This window comes from Trichomycterus rosablanca, chromosome 4 (assembly GCF_030014385.1).
Source record: "Trichomycterus rosablanca isolate fTriRos1 chromosome 4, fTriRos1.hap1, whole genome shotgun sequence".
In the NCBI taxonomy this organism is placed as follows: domain Eukaryota; kingdom Metazoa; phylum Chordata; class Actinopteri; order Siluriformes; family Trichomycteridae; genus Trichomycterus; species Trichomycterus rosablanca.
Window position 1 is genome coordinate 28,258,754 of NC_085991.1, and position 16,759 is coordinate 28,275,512.

General features: G+C 37.1%; 1 protein-coding gene across 1 annotated transcript in view; it reads right to left on the bottom strand.

The window, feature by feature from the left end:
- Window positions 1-5,066: 5,066 nt before the first annotated feature.
- Window positions 5,067-16,759, bottom strand: part of LOC134311526 (collagen alpha-1(XXV) chain) — a 251,033-nt gene continuing 239,340 nt past the window's right edge. The window contains exons 30-38 of the mRNA XM_062993157.1: window positions 16,635-16,715; window positions 16,333-16,368; window positions 15,829-15,882; window positions 14,684-14,737; window positions 14,521-14,547; window positions 14,312-14,365; window positions 10,560-10,637; window positions 6,652-6,690; window positions 5,067-5,093 (exon numbers count right to left, since the gene is read on the bottom strand). Coding sequence (XP_062849227.1) covers window positions 5,067-5,093; window positions 6,652-6,690; window positions 10,560-10,637; window positions 14,312-14,365; window positions 14,521-14,547; window positions 14,684-14,737; window positions 15,829-15,882; window positions 16,333-16,368; window positions 16,635-16,715 — 450 coding nt within the window. The remainder of the gene's footprint in view (window positions 5,094-6,651; window positions 6,691-10,559; window positions 10,638-14,311; window positions 14,366-14,520; window positions 14,548-14,683; window positions 14,738-15,828; window positions 15,883-16,332; window positions 16,369-16,634; window positions 16,716-16,759) is intronic.

The window sequence follows — 16,759 nt, forward strand, 5'->3', positions numbered from 1 at the left end:
TCATTGTTATTTTTATTATTTCTCTCTAACTTGCTTTGGTAATACGAATGTCCTTATTTGTCATGCCAGTAAAGCTTCTTTTGAGTTTGAGTTGAGAGAGCCGTAACCGAGCTACAGAGAGAACATGCAGAAAAGAAGCAGTGCTCTTAGTATAATGACAAATAATTGAGAAATAAACTATAAACTTGTTTAATTATGTTAAATCTGATTCGTTCATGGCGCGAACTGAGCTTTTCGAGCCTAACTTACATCAAGAACAAGTACAGGAAGCGACTGAGGGCTCTGGCGAAGGGGCTCAGGTTTCCCATTAAAAGTAAGTCACGTTTACCCCTCCCTCCCTAAATGACACCTTATGGTGTGTGTGCGTGTGTGTTAGCAGTCCGAGGGATGCAGAGTGTAAGTTTTTAAATACATTTTAGACTGGGGTGACTTGAGATTTTGCATACTTTTAAAGGGTGCCGTGACTGAAAAAAGGTTGAGAAACACTGCACTAGCACACCAGAGCTGGGATTTCGAACACATCGTATTGAATCTCAGCTCTGCCATCCGGCAGTGTCAAGTGTCGGAGGGTGCGTGTGTCAGTTCACTCTCCACAACCGGGGTGGAGGTCAGCACCAGTAGAGAGGAAGCATAATGCAATTGGGTAAAAATTGGACGTGCTACAAATCGGGAGAAAAAGGGAGAAAAGGCATTAAAAAAAAGACAACATCGCTAAACACAAGCCAAAATTAGATGCAAAGTCAAAAGAAACAGTAAAGTGGACTCATGCAGCGGAATATATTAAATTAAAAATGATACAGACAGCAGCTGGTTGGTCTTTAGTTGGAAACTTGTCTGTGATAACAAGTGAAACCCGGGAAGCCCAGTCATAGTTGGGGTGTTTTTTTGGGTGTGTTTCTGTTGTCTTTCAGGTGAATCCCTGAATACACAAACTAGCCTTTTACTAATTTGAATGTTGTGAATAAGTAGAAAAATGATGAATACATTGGGCGATTGCTACTCTAACATTAGTTTTACTTGTAACCCTACACAGAATAGTGTCTTGTATTAAATGTATATGGTTTTATATAAGTGAGAACAATGAGTGGTGAGTTAGTACAGCTACAGTTTTGGTTAACTGTATAGCCTACTAATATCATTATCATTTGTGTTATAACAGGGTAACTGAAGGTTAGTGTAATTTATATGTACCTGTAGTTCACTGTCCACACTGCACAACCAATTTTGAAAAACAAATTCTTAATAAAACACAAAGAAAAAACATTTTGGAGAAAAACAAATAATTTTATTTGGCTTTAACAGCACTATCACATAAAATGAACTTGAAATGAATTTAGTATTTTGCAGAGACTCATTTACAATGTAAAGCAAAACATTTAAAAGTAAATAAAAAGGGATTGGAAAATTAATAAAAAACAATACAAGGTATAAAAGAAATGTGACACAGCAAGAAATAAAGAAAAAGGAAGAAAAAAAGGAGAACATTTTGTATTGTGATTGGCGTGTCACTAAAATGATTTTGGAAGTAGAATTGATGCATAGCCAAAGTTTTTACTCCTGTAACAATATGCTATACATCATTTATGAGTAGCCAATCAACACACCAATATAACATGTCATTATGTCATTCAAATGTATTTTTTAATAATTTTTTTTGAAACAACCACTAGTAATTACCCAAATGCCTTTTTAAATCACTTAAAAAAGTAAAACAGTGAAAAATATAACACAATCTAAGAATAAAATCAGAAATAACTTTAATTGAAGTGGATTAAAAAACAAAAAACTCATTACTATTAGTTTAACAAGTACTGTATAACAAAATATTCACTAACAATAACAAAGTGTACCTATTTATACAGCACCAATGTTGAAAATATATGTAAAGTGTTTTATGCAAAAATGAAAAGAAAATACATTTAAAATGCTACTGGCTCTAGAACACCTCAATAAACAGCTTTTAACAACTTAACAAATCACTTAACAAGTGTATGAATTGCTTGTTGGAAAACTGCCTTAAAAGTTCTAGTCCATTTGTGTTTAAGTCTTGATCTTATACTGTAAACTGGAATCACCAGTCATCATTAAAATAAATGTGTGTAACTGACAGTTGCATGTTTATAGTGAATATGATACACATATTATTAGACACAAAAGAAGTATAAATTGCACTTTTCATCTATGACCAAATATTTAACTGCACACATATATTCCATTATACATATATTTATCTACATTCAATGAACAATAATCATAAGTGGACTATATTACACAGCCTGTGAATACTGTATGTGGCATTATGATCCATATTTTATATCGATTCAGATCTGGTTTGTTGTTTGAATTACAGATACACAAAGTAACTGTTGAATAAAAGACAAACTTAGCTAAAGTATGACATGATAACATTGTAGTGACTGACAATCATCCAACTACAAATGAATAAAGTTCAGACTACACTCAGTGAGCACAAAGATACCTAGATTTCAGCCAGCATGAACGTTTTAGAAACACAACGTCCCCTGAACTCAAAATCTTTGAAACTCAATGTCCTTAATAAGAAATGTATACCCTTTAACTCAACGTTTCCCTTAAAGTTAACATGTTTTTTTTTAAATGTATTTATTTAATTTCAAATTAACAATGAACAGTTGCTTTGTTCAGCGCTCGGCTTGAGCGGTCATCAAAGTGTGCATATGAGACAAATCTGCATTTGTGTTGAATAACCATCAGATTCACTCTGAAAGCTCCACATGTATCTGTGTTTAGCTGGATTTTCCTCACTGTTTCACTTTTAAACTTATGTTACAGCTCAGGGTTCTGAGAAATTGTAAGAATCAGCTTTTTATTTTAGTGTTTTTTTTTATATTATATTTGTGTTATTTTAAGTGTATAGGTGTCAAAAACAACCCCATTATTTTACATAAGCCTGAAATACTGTATATGCAAGTCCATGGGACCATGGAACACATTAACAGGTTTCCCATACATCCTTATGGGAAAAAATACCTTGAAACTCAATGCCTTTTAAACTTGAGTTGAGTATACATGTGTTTTTCCATATCATATAAAAATGTGTATTTAGGGGCGCTCTGGTAGCAGAGCGGCAAAACACGCTAGCCCACCCTCAAAGCAAATCAAGACCAGTTTAAAATGGTCCGATAACAGTGTCTTCTTTGTGGTCAGTTTAGGACAGACCCAAGAGCAGACATCAATGGATTTCTCTGGGCTTTCCATGCTTACTGGGTACTGGGTTATCTCATAGGTTAGCATTTATCCATGTATATAGCCTAATATTTCAGCAGGGGTGGACAAATCATTATCCAAAGTCAAGCAGATTTTGTCTCATCTTATCTTGTCTTATTTTATCTGAGTTTTATTTGAACTTAATGGACAGAAATGACTGCAGGTTGCTGGCATAGTGATCAACAGCAGCTTCTACTGTAAACAAATGTTTAGCTAATGTGTTTTGAATGTTTTGTAATTCAACTTCCTTTCTAGGAAAGTCCACTAGGTTTGACTACACATAAACTTTAGCACTTTAGCAAATACAAATTGTTACTACGCACACTTTGAAGAAAAAACTCTGACTTGCAGAGCCAATTTCTCTCTTTTCTCAGCTTATTGTGCTTTTGCTTTGTTTTGTTTTTTTAATTTTTTTAATTTTATTGTGTTTAACAGTGAAGTGACAATGCATGATTACAGTTGATTGAAATCCAAATTAATGAGAGTTTATATAGTTGCATTTAATTTGTTTACTAACATCATATCTTTAAGCTACAGCACTTTAGTTAGCAATTTGTAGCCTAGTTTACTATTCTTTTTGAAATAGATTGTGGTGGATTAGCTACAGGATTCATAATTTGTTCACCTCTTCTCAGTGCAGAACTTGACCATACCTCCCTAATACTGACAGGTAAAAACAATTTAATAGCTACCTCACGTCACAAGGAATGCCTGTTTAAAGCAATATGCTTAATTGTTAAACAAACACTGCATTACTTAAAAGTATATAGCAGAATGCAGTTAACTTGGATATAAACTGTATATACAAATACATACATATGAACAAAATCAAAATACAATCTGCAAACCAAAGGATATTCAGTCAAGGACTGAATGCTGAGTGCTGGTTGAGATGAAGCAGGTAGAGTGTATATATGAATGGCAAGAAATAGCTAACAAAATACAACAAGAGCAAACTCAGGATCTTATGAATGGCTCCGGAATGTTATAGTATGTAGGATGAATGGTACATCGAAGCTCAGAGGTAACTACACCATCTATATTTGATCTTGTATGTGTGGAACAGTGTAGGGTTGGAAAATGTATATAAAAAGAAAAAATGCCAGCTCTGCACAAAATGTAAAAACCAAAATTAAACACCATTGTGAAAGATATTACGATTAAAACCATTAGCTTTAGAACAAAAAATGTGCATTCCTTGTGAGACAGAATGGTTCATACTACCTTTGACATGCAACAACATCAATTCTGTCGAAGCACTTTAAAAAGAAAGAAATTTTAACCCTACTGTTCTCAACTGTTCTTATAAAGGATCACTATTTTTTACTAGATGCAAAATGGTACATTCATTGTACTGTATGAATCATTTCCACAAGCACAAAAAGGGAATGAATATTAAAGTCTTGAGGCACTAAAGGCAGAAAGAAATATAAATAAATCAATAAAACATGTAACTAGGAATCCTGTTGTTAAGTAGATCCCACCATAATTTCTCCTGCTATATCCTGTACCTGGTCAGAGGACCACAGATACGACATTTCCAATGTCACTACGGATATTTGAAATTTCCATCCTTTTGCATTCACGCCTGCCAAGAATATGTAACGTCCATTTAAACGCTCTTGGTGGTGTTTCAGATCCGCCCACCTGACTCAGGATTGACTGCAGCAGCTGCTTCTTCCTTAAGCTCATAACACATCGGTCTTCACTTTTGAGAAGCAACAACACTCAGGAGATCAAGCAAGTGAAATCTAGAGGTACTGGCCTCTATTTCAATAAAGGAAACCAACAATTGCTCTCTATCTCCATATAAATCACTCTTAGGCCACCAGCCAAGGTGTGACTCCCTTGAAAAATAAAAAACAGAGTAAAACCTGCATTATGAGATGTAATACTGGGCAGGGTGAGATACTAACAGCCAGTTAGTGCTTTGCAGAAGCCATAGCATTTTGATCACACCGTGTCACAATGTGATGTCTACACACTTCATGGTTCATGCTTTTTTTGGGTTGCGAGGACAGTCTTTAGTCTTTTTAAGCTGGTAGTATATCCTGATGAGATGATGATGGGTAGTCAGTTGAGCACAAACATCAAGCCTTGTGTCGATAGCCAGTCCTGATATCTCTATTGTCTCCTGCTCCATCTCTTGCACCCCATTAGTTCATTCATTCATTCATTCTTGCGTATAAAACTCCTAGCTGTCCAACTGTATGAACTCCACAATATTTACAAGAATGTGAAACACACTGCCATCAGCATAAGAGTGAGTAGAAGCAGCAGTTTTTTTTTGCTTTTTACCCGCAATGTGCACACACATGACTACTATTATTATTAATTTATATATTCTTTTTCACAATTCCAAAAGAACTATAAATATAAAAATGAAGAATTATTTACAAAATCCATGCGTTAGATTGGATCACTGTAAGAGAATCACAAAAAGGAACATTGTAAAAAATATAAATGCAGTTGCAGTTAAAACACAACACACAGTATTTAAACCCCATGCAGATTTAATAGGCGTCTGAATCTAGCATTTTCACATATAAAATACACCGATCAGCCATAACATTAAAACCACCTCCTTGTTTCTACACTCACTGTCCATTTTATCAGCTACATTTACCATATAGAAGCACTTTGAAGTTCTTTGAAGTTCTACAATTACTGACTGTAGTACATCTTCGCTGCATGCTTTGCTAGCCCCCTTTCATGCTGTTCTTTAATGGTCAGGACCCCCATAGGACCACTACAGAGTAGGTATTATTTGGGTGGTGGATCATTCTCAGTACTGCAGTGACACTGACATGGTGGTGGTGTGTTAGTGTGTGTTTTGCTGGTATGAGTGGATAAGACACAGCAATGCTGATGGAGTTTTTAAACACATCACTGTCACTGCTGGACTGAGAATCGTCCACCAACCAAAAGTATCCAGCCAACAGTGCCCTGTGGGCAGCGCCCTGACCACTGATGAAGGTCTAGAAGATGACCAACTCAAACAGCAGCAATAGATGAGTGATCGTCTCTGACTTTACATCTACAAGGTGGACCAACTAGGTAGGAGTGTCTAATAGAGTGGAATAGAATGCTGCTGTGTCTGATCCACTCATACCAGCACAACACACACTAACACACCACCACCATGTCATTGTCACTGCTGTGCTGAGAATGATCCACCACCTAAATAATACCTGCTCTGTGTTGGTCCTGACCATTAAAGAACAGGGTGAAAGCAGGCTAAAAAGGTATGTAGAGAAACAGATGGACTATAGTCAATAATTGTAGAACTTCAAAGTGGTAAGTGAAGCTGATAATATGGACAGTCAGTGTAGAAACAAGGAGGTGGTTTTAATGTTATGGCTGATTGGTGTATGATGACAATATGGACATATAAAGCCTTGATACCTTTTGCCAGCATCCAGGCATTGGTAGTCCATCTGGTCCCTTAATGAAAAGAGACAAAACAACAAAAAAGTAAGTGCCTTTATTTTGTGTATCTTACTTGGTTGCTTAAGTTGCATTTTCAATACTTATAACTATGGCCTAGTCTACAATAACATGGAAAAAATTTAAAATGCTTTGTATTCATCAGTAACAAAACTGTGTTTTTCGCAGCAGCTCTTTCTCCATGGTAAATGGATGTAAAATAATTATTGTGCACTTCAGTGTTCATATGGAAAATATGGCTAAAAACACTTATGCACTTGATTCTAATTAAATAAAAAAAAAATTAATTTGTCTTACTGGTAAATATACAAATGATCAGAGTTTGTAGGTTTAGCTTTGATTCAAATACATATAAAAAAAAGAATTCCTTTTATTACACTTAGTATATAAAACTATCTAGCCAGCAGGGCAACTCCCAGATGTCTTTATAATGGCTATACAGTGCAATGTATAGGCTATAGAATCCATTATGTCATGCACAGATGTAAACATGAGAAAAATATGTTGAATGTAATCCTCATTCATTCATTGTCTGTTTTACCACCACTTTATCCTATTCAGGGTCACAATGGGTCCGATTCACAGGGTGAAAGGCAGGAAACACCCTGGACAGGTCGCCAATCCATCACAGGGCAAACACACTCACACACATACCTAGGGGAACTTTAGTATCTCCAATTTGCCTGACTGCATGTCTTTGGACTGTGGGAGTAAACCGGAGCTTCCGGAGGACACCCACACAGACACGGGAAGAACATACAACAACCATACAGGAAGGATCATGACTAATCCACCTAGATTGCACCCAGAACCTTCTTGCTGTGAGGCAACAGTGCTACCCACTAAGTCACCGTGCCGCCTAATGACATAACTAGCCATATTAAAATGAAAATTAACCATCCCAAATTTGTAAAAAAAAACCCACTTTGGTTCTAACAGGTTTTAGCAGATTTGTGTTCTTGGACTGTTGTTCTACTTAAACTAGAGTAATGAAATGTTTACTATAAAAGCACTACTGTAAGTCGCTCTGGATAAGAGCGTCTGCCAAATGCCGAAAATGTAAATGTAAAATGAAAATGTATTATTCATAGTAAGCAAAAATGACTAAAATGACTTTTGGAAATGACTAAAAAAAGTATTATGAATAAAAGACCAACAAAGCATTTTAAATATATCCATGTTAGTGCAAAATAAACCTTTTATAGCACATGCAATGGCATTAAAACTCAACTGTGCAAGATTTACAAATACAACACACAATAGATAAAAATGATTTATGTTGGTTTAAGCCTGGTTTATGCTTCACCAGAAGTGCTACAGATAGTAACCTGGGGTTCCCAATACCAGTCGATCGCACAGTGCATGCTGGTAGATCCTGCCTCATTCAAGCAGATCAATGTGATTGACATGAAATGTGGCCACTGTTTCTTTAATTTGCGGTTTGTTACCATAGCTACACCTCAGCCTGCCTTAAGCACGGCTAATCTAAAAAGTTTTCGTTCATCAGTAGCAGGTTTGCGCCATTTTTGCATTTTTCCTTTTATGACCTACACTGTTTGTGAAGATGAGTGCGCAACCAAGCACAAAAAAACCAAAAACGGTTCGATTCGGGCAAGACCACTGCAAAGACGGCTGCTTCGTTCATACGTGGAAGAAGCTGAAGGAGAAATTTTAACCCTACAATCTCACATTAATATGAAGTTAAGGTTCTCTGTTGGACAATTTTGCTGGCCGAGGAAAAATATCCAAAAATAAGAATATGTGCCACATATTTGACAGCATTGTTGGATCTACCTACTTGTGTGAATCAGCCTTTTTCAACATGAAAATAGTTAAGTCTAAATATCGGCCCACCCTTATTGATGAACACTTAGAAGTCTGCTTGAGAATTGGCATCAGCAGCTACTGTCCAGACTACATGAACCTGGCTGACACCATTCAGTGCAAATCATCAGAATCAGGTTAGTGTGATTTTTCAGTCGCTTGCCCTGTAATGCTGAATATCAATATAGGCAACTGAAGCACATTTAAAAAAAGCTTCAAAGCTTCAAAAAATGATGAGGCCAACCTTAAAAGGTAGATTGTGATGACCTCTCAACTGAAATAGTATATCTCAAGCCACGAAAGTGTGGGCACCCCTGTTATAATATGGCATATTATTTGTTATAATTACTAGTAGATCGAGACATGATATCTGTGTCAAATGTGACACATTATACACAGGTCAGCGGCGAACCGGCTTCTGTTTTAAAGATTGACGTTACTTTTAAAGCCTAAATAAATAGAAGCATAAATCAAGCTTATCCAAACACTGATGCTTAAGTCCTTTACCAAGCAAGTAAATAAACACCAACAACAGCAAAATAAACATTTGGCATAAAAGTGCAAAATTAATGTAAGATAAGAATATAATACAAATCTAGTGGTTCTAACAAATGATAACCATATACATAAAACAAACCATGAATTATTTCTGTAGTCATGAAAGCCGTAATGTTAAAAAAACAGGACTAAATGGGCTCTCGAATCTCCTGTGTCCAACTGAAATGAATAGAATTGAAATAGGAAAAAGAGGACTAGAAGCAGGACCCATGCTGCTACAGCAGAGCAGGTGAATGCACTAATATGATTAAGGTTTATCAAAGGATTGGTAAGATGGTTATAGAAGCTGAGACACTGTAACAGGGAGGTAAACAGTAGCGATTGTGAATTAGGCATAGAGATTCTACACAGGCATTGGAGATGATAACTCTAATTTGTAAAATATTAGCTGGAATGATAATGTGCTGAAGTTAAAGGAGCAGCACATATACTGATCATAACATTATGACCACCTTCCTAATATTGTGTTGGTCCCCCTTTTGCTGCCAAAACAGCCCTGCCCCATCAAGGCATGGTCTCCACTAGACCCCTGAAGGTGTGCTGTGGTATCTGGCACCAAGATGTTAGCAGCAGATCCTTTAACTCCTGTAAGTTTTGAGGTGGGGCCTCCATGGATCGGACTTGTTTGTCCAGCACATCCCACAGATGCTCGATTAGATTGAGATCTGGGGAATTTGGAGGCACCTCAAACTCGTTGTTGTGCTCCCCAAACCATTCCTGAACAATTTTTGCTTTGTGGCAGGGTGCATTATCCTGCTGAAAGAAGTCACAGCCATCAGGGAATACCGTTTCCATGAAAGGGTGTACATGGTCTGCAACAATGATTAGGTAGGTGGTACGTGTCAAAGTAACATCCACATGGATGGCAGGACCCAAGGTTTCCCAGCAAAGCATCACACTGCCTCAGTCGGCTTGCCTTCTTCCCATAGTGCATCCTGGTGCCATGTGCTCCCCAGGTAAGCAACGCACACGCAACCGTCTGTTGAATCGGACCACAAGGACCACGTGCATCAATAAGCCTTGGCCGCCCATGACCCTGTCGCCAGTTTACCACTGTTCCTTCCTTGAACCACTTTTGATAGACTGACCACTGCAGACCGTGAACACTCCACAAGAGCTGCAGTTTTGGAGATGCTCTGACCCAGTCGTCTAGCCAATTTGGCCCTTGTCAAACTCGCTCAAATCTATACGCTTGCCCATTTTTCCTGCTTCTAACACATCAACTTTGAGGATAAAATGTTCACTTGCTGCCTAATATATCCCACCCACTAACAGGTGCCGTGATGAAGAGATAATCAGTGTTATTCACTTCACCTGTCAGTGCTCATAATGTTAAGCCTAGTCGGTGTGTGTGTGTGTGTGTGTAGAATGTATCAGCTACCACTACTAACTCTTAAGCCATGCACGCATAGTGGAATGTCAGCTGTCAGGTACAGATGAATGGCTGCATGCACAGGAAAGGATAGGAAAAGAGGATACTGTACCAACTGGCATGGGGCATCCAGCCCATCCAGACCAGGCTGGCCTGGCTCGCCCTTATCACCCTTAAAGCCCCGGAAACCCTGTATCATAGAAAAGGAACTAGGAGTGTTATTGGGACAGAGGCTGCAGGCGCCCTTCCGGCCTCTCACTGCTGGGGCTCGGCACAGGGCAGAGAGGAGTGACCTGGAATTGACTGGCAACCACATATACCCAATGTTTATGACAGACTGTGATCCAGATATTTTGCTTAACTAAATGATGTGGTTTTCATTATGGAGATTTTATATGGTCAATTCTTGTGTCAAAATTGTGGGAAATTCAGGTTGCCAGGGTGTCCAGAAAGTCACTCGTCTCTTGGGGATCTGCTGTCACAGGGAGGTTTTTTAACCCTTAGCTGGCACATACCAATGGGCAGGGTGCATCTAATCCAGGGGCACCCTGTTCTCCTTTCTCCCCTTTAGGCCCTTTTTTGCCCTTCTTTCCCTTCTCCCCCTGTGGACACAATTGTGTGGTCAGCTGGAGACTTTCTTTTAGGGGAAATAAGCACATGTTTTGAGACCAGTAATACTTCAAGTGAGCAAAATACTGTATGTAGAAAAAAGTTATGGTTAATCCTGTATAAACACACGATTACTTTGCATTATAACTACTTGCAAATAGGTCAGTAAAGGGACAGCTATTGTTCAGTAAGGGAAAGGTCACATTAAGTTAGGGATAGGATGTAAGCACAGGGATATAGGGACATCAGAAAGGTGGAATCAAGATGGGAGGTCTTTAGTAAATAGAGGGAGAAGGAATATTAAGTCTCAAAGGGCACAAAGGGAAGAAAGAGCAGGGAAATCACCCCAAAGTCCCTCATAGCACAAAGCAATCCCTATATAAGATCCTTAAAGCACTAGATGCTCTATACCCCATAATCACATATAGCTATATTTTACCATAAAGTAAAAAAAATTATATTTAAATATAAATATATATAATATATTTTTATATATAAATGTATAATAACCTGCAGTAATTCCATGTTTAAAATGATAAAAAAGGTTTTTATTTGTTTAAAGCAGTATATTACCCAGTAAAATACTCTATAGTAAATGCACCAAGCCAGCAATACAGTGGTATCTTGTAACTAAACGTCCCCTAAACTCAAAATCTTCGAAACTTAATGCCCTTTGTCGAGAAGTTTGTACCCTTAAACTCAACGTTTCTCTTAAACTTAGCATAATCGGTTTGTTTTTTTATTTCAAATTAACAATTTGTTCAGCACTCTGCTTAAACGGTGCGGTAAAACATCATCAAAGTGTGCATATGAGACGAATCTGCATTTGTGTGGAATAACCATCAGTTTCACTCTGAAAGCATCCACATGTATCTGTGTTTAGCTGAAGTTTCCTCACTGTTTCACTTTTAAACTTGTGTTACAGCTCGGGGTCCTGAGAAATGGTAAGAATCAGCTTTTTATTTCAGTGTTTTTGTATTATATTTGTGTTATTTTCAGTGTATACGTGTCAAAAGCAACCTCATTATTTTACATTAGCCTAAAATATATGCAAGTCCACTGGGCCATGGAACGCATTAACAGGTTTCCCATACATCATTATGGGAAAAAATACCTTGAAACTCTACGCCTTTCAAACTCAACGCCAGAACCAATTAACGTGTAGTTTCAAGGTACCACTGTATTTAAAACTGTCTACGTCTAAACATGCAATCTAAAATAAATAGTTCTGTTTTTTTCAGCTTTCAGAAACAGCATGCTTGTTTAATACACAATATTGTCTGTAAACACAGATCAACACGACATGGTTACATGTTTGTGTGATTATTTATATATCTATGTACTAAATTAATGTTCAGCAACATTTTGTTTAGTTTTAGTACTACAATGTTTTTGCGACTACAATTTCCAGCTGCTTTGTTTATTCTGCACAAGAGAGTGCAGTAGTGTATAGTAAGTTCTGTTGTATTGAGTTTTTCTTTAATTTACTAATTCATTAGAAAAGAAGTACAGTACAGGCCAAAAGTTTGGACACACCAGCCAAAAGTTTGGACACACCTTCTCGTCAATGTTTTTTCTTGATTATTTTTATTTTCTACATTGTAGATTAATACTGAAGACATCCAAACTATGAAGAATTATGTAGTGAACAAAAAAGTGTTAAACAAACCAGAATATGTTTTATATTTTACCAATTCTACCTCTGCACAACCCAACTGATGGTCTCAAACACATTAAAAAAGCAACAAATTCAAAAAATTCACTCTAGACAAGGCACAAACATTCATTGAAAACCATTCCAGGTGGAAACCTAATAAAGCTGGTTGAGAAAATTTCAAAGAGTGTGCAAATCTGTCATTAAAGCAAAAGATGGCTACTTTGAAGAATCTAAAATATAAAACATATTCTGGTTTGTTTAACACTTTTTTGTTTACTACATAATTCCATATGTGTTCCTTCATAGTTTGGATGTCTTTAGTATTAATCTACAATGTAGAAAATGTAAAAAAAATTAAGAAAAACCACAGGAATGAGAAGGTGTGTCCAAACTTTTGGCCTGTACTGTATATTTCTAACAGTTTTATCTTGTGGAAATCACTAGTTTGGTGTTTGTTGAGGGGTCTTTTGGGTTAGTTAACTACATTTTCTGCAAAATTATCAACACTGGTCCAAGTCCAAGTTATGTATAATAGCCAATGCTGAAAATATTTAAGAAAAAACTAAAGATATTTATTTATTTTTTATATATCTAACTGCTTGATCCTGCCTAGGGTTTCACTTTCCACAATGCAGGAATAAACTCTTGACTAGCACCAATGTATTGCAGGACATGGAGTAGCCAATCAACCTGTATGTTTTTCTGCATCTTAGACCAGAGCACCTGGTAAGAATTCCCATGCTTGTTTAAATGAAATTAACTAGATAGATCTAAAGAAAACTCAGACCCCAATAGCTGTAGTTAGGAAAAATCTGGCAGTCTCTGAGGTGTGAACTGTACACAGATATTTTACATGATATATCTTAAATGATCACTGCTAATTTGGTTAAAAATAAGTATCCACAGGTATCCATAGATGTATCTTTAATTGTGGCCTGACTGTACTTTTCGTCAGTGGAAGTATATAAATTTTTACCCATGCTGTTAAACAAATTTTATTATACCATGTTGCTTAACTTCTATAGTTATTAAGGTTCAGCACATTCTATGACATTTAAAAATATGTAAAGTTGCCCAGGATCAGTCAGGTGAGTAGACGTTATATATACAGATATGTACACAGAGACACGGGTATAAGGGTAGTAGAGGAATGAAGTGATGCATGCATGAGAAAAGGAATTACAGAATTTGGATATTTTAGCAGCAGCTCCTGCTGTCAATGGAACTTTGTATAGGACAAAATCAAATATTTCTGTTTATTTTTTAGTTTTAGGATCAAATGATTATGGGTGAGAAAATGATGTGGAAAATAAAATGCTGAAAGATAATGTTTTTACTATTGATAGTACTACTGTATAATAACTCAAAGCTTATTTTTTTATTTTGATTGGTTAGGAAATTAAATGACACTGTATTGCAAATGCAATTTACAGTGTATTAAATCAAATTTGGAATGTAACATGATACTGATATTTTTCTAGGCCAAGATACAGCCCTAGAATCCCTGGAATTAGCTTTACTGTCCATTGACACCAGATCTAATAATTAAGAGGTTTGCAGAAAGCTTCCCTAAATACACATATCTATGGTATGGTCACCTTTTCTCCTCTTTCCCCCACGTCGCCCTTCTCTCCCCTTAAGCCTGGTAACCCCTGCAAAATACAACTTCAGATAATTACACATGTCTGAAGGCCTAACTATGGAGAGCTGCATAACTTGAGTGACATAAAATGATACAAAACAAACTGAAATCGAATGACAGCAAAAGATGTCTCAACAATACAATGGACTTGCTGTATCAACTTACATCCAAGCCAGGTGTTCCAGCGGCACCCTGGGAAACACAAAATGTGCCCATATTAAAAAAAATCATTTGTTTGGTTTAACATTTGACATTATTTAACAGTGTCATAAATATTCACATTTGTAACATAAGTATCTGTTTGTCTAAAACAAAACTGATGACTTACAGGCAATCCATATGGTCCTCTAGGTCCAGGCTCACCTGTGGCACCTTTTTCACCCTGTGACACAAGCATATCAAATGAATGATAACTTTGCATAAAAAGCCTAGACTTGAATTCACATGATTTTACACAGTTCTCTCAAAGAAATCTGCAATAAAAATCTGCATTTCTTTGCATTTCCCCCCCAATTTTCTTCCCAATCTAGTCATATCCAATCACCCGATTGCATTACGCTTCCTATCTTCTGATATTGATCTCCACCCTGGTTGAGGAGAGCCGAGACTAACACACGCCCCCTCCGACACGTGCAGTAGCCGGCTGCTTTTTTTTTTTTTTTTACCTGCGTGAGGCATGTTCATATGCGGATCAGCTTTGTGTACGGAGAGCCACACCCTGATCCATCAATCAGCCAGCAGAGGTTGTAATTGCATCAGTTATGAGGTCCCCTCCGGCACCCCCTTGAACAACAGCCAGTCGTTGTTTGTGTAGGCGCCGGATGGCAGAAATAAGTTTCAAACTAACAAGTTAGAAATGTTAGCTCTGGTGCACTCGCATGTTTTACCACTGCGCCACCTGAGCCACCCATTACTGAATTTGTTCAGTTTCCCATCCTGCTACTAATCAAAGATCATGGTCATTCAGCTTAAGCTTGCGCCCTTGGCTTTTACGCACTGAAATTCCTCCCGATTTCTTGAATCGTTTAATGATATTATGCACTGTAGAGGGAGAAATATGCAAATCCCTTCCAATCTTTCTTTGAGGTACAAGTTTACATTCACTCATCTAATTGCTAATTTAAAATTTATTCACACAAACTCATTTACTTCTCACTTGGAAAAAAGGACTTGGTTTCAACCCCACCCCACATCCAGTCTCTGCTCACTTTTGAAGAAGTTGCTAATTTTTTCTGATCCAATTGATGGCTTGGATCAGACGACATAAAGCAATTAATACAGAAATCCAGATATTCATAAGATTTCTAAAACCTGTATGATTATGGATTAAAGTTTAATTGTACCTCTTAAGGTTTGTATTTTAAACTAAACAATAATTTAATAATAAGCATACTGCTTTGGTGCATTAATGCATATATAGTAGCTCAGAAAATAAAACCAAAGCCTAATGAGTTGCCAACCCATCAAACTTACTGTGTCTCCTTTAGGACCAGCTGGGCCAGAAGCACCAACAGGGCCATCCGTGCCCTTTAAAAAGCCAACAGAAATTATTGCATTAATTTCTCATTTAATTGACTTTTTCTACAAAACACAGAGTTGCTACCATATATTTTGCCTTACTATAGACCAGACCAACAATCAACAAAATTAATATTTTCTGAAACTATGCTGTTTACATTGATACATTTGACATGAGCTTCATGCATATGCACAATATAAAGAAAAAAATAATGATAAATATGTTAATAGATGAGTTAGTGTTAATTCTGTGTTAATTTCACACTCATCAGCAGACAGACAGGGATCCTAAGTGGCCTTTTAGCTTTATTTTTTAATAATATGCCTATTATATCACTGGAACAGTGGTAACATTTGTACCCAACCACAATAAACTGTTACTAATTTTGTGTACAGTTCATTTTTTTATATCTGAATAGAAACTGGTTGGGGAATGAAGCTTGGTCATGTAAGACTCACCCTTAATCCGGGTTTGCCGTCCAAGCCAGATGCTCCCTGCACATTTATGGAGGTATGAGTGACATGGGATTAGTACATGATGAACACAGTGAGGTGGACAAAATGTCATTGTGTTGTTAAAGCATTGTAAGACAAAATATTTAGACAGGGATATGATGGCTGAAGCAGGCAGGTTTGATGAGGAGAAAATGTGAGCAAGAATTTAGAAGAAAATAATAGATAGCCACCAGTAGTAGCTAAATAAGGCTTGCAGGAAATAGACAGAAGCACCAGCATGCATAGCTCTTGTGATCACTACTTACAGGGAGACCCAGGGGTCCTCGATCACCCTTATACCCAGGTTCCCCTCGTGCTCCCTTTAAACCAGGCAAACCTGCGTCCCCCTAAATGCAGAGCACCAGTACAACTTGCTTAGGAAAAAAACATT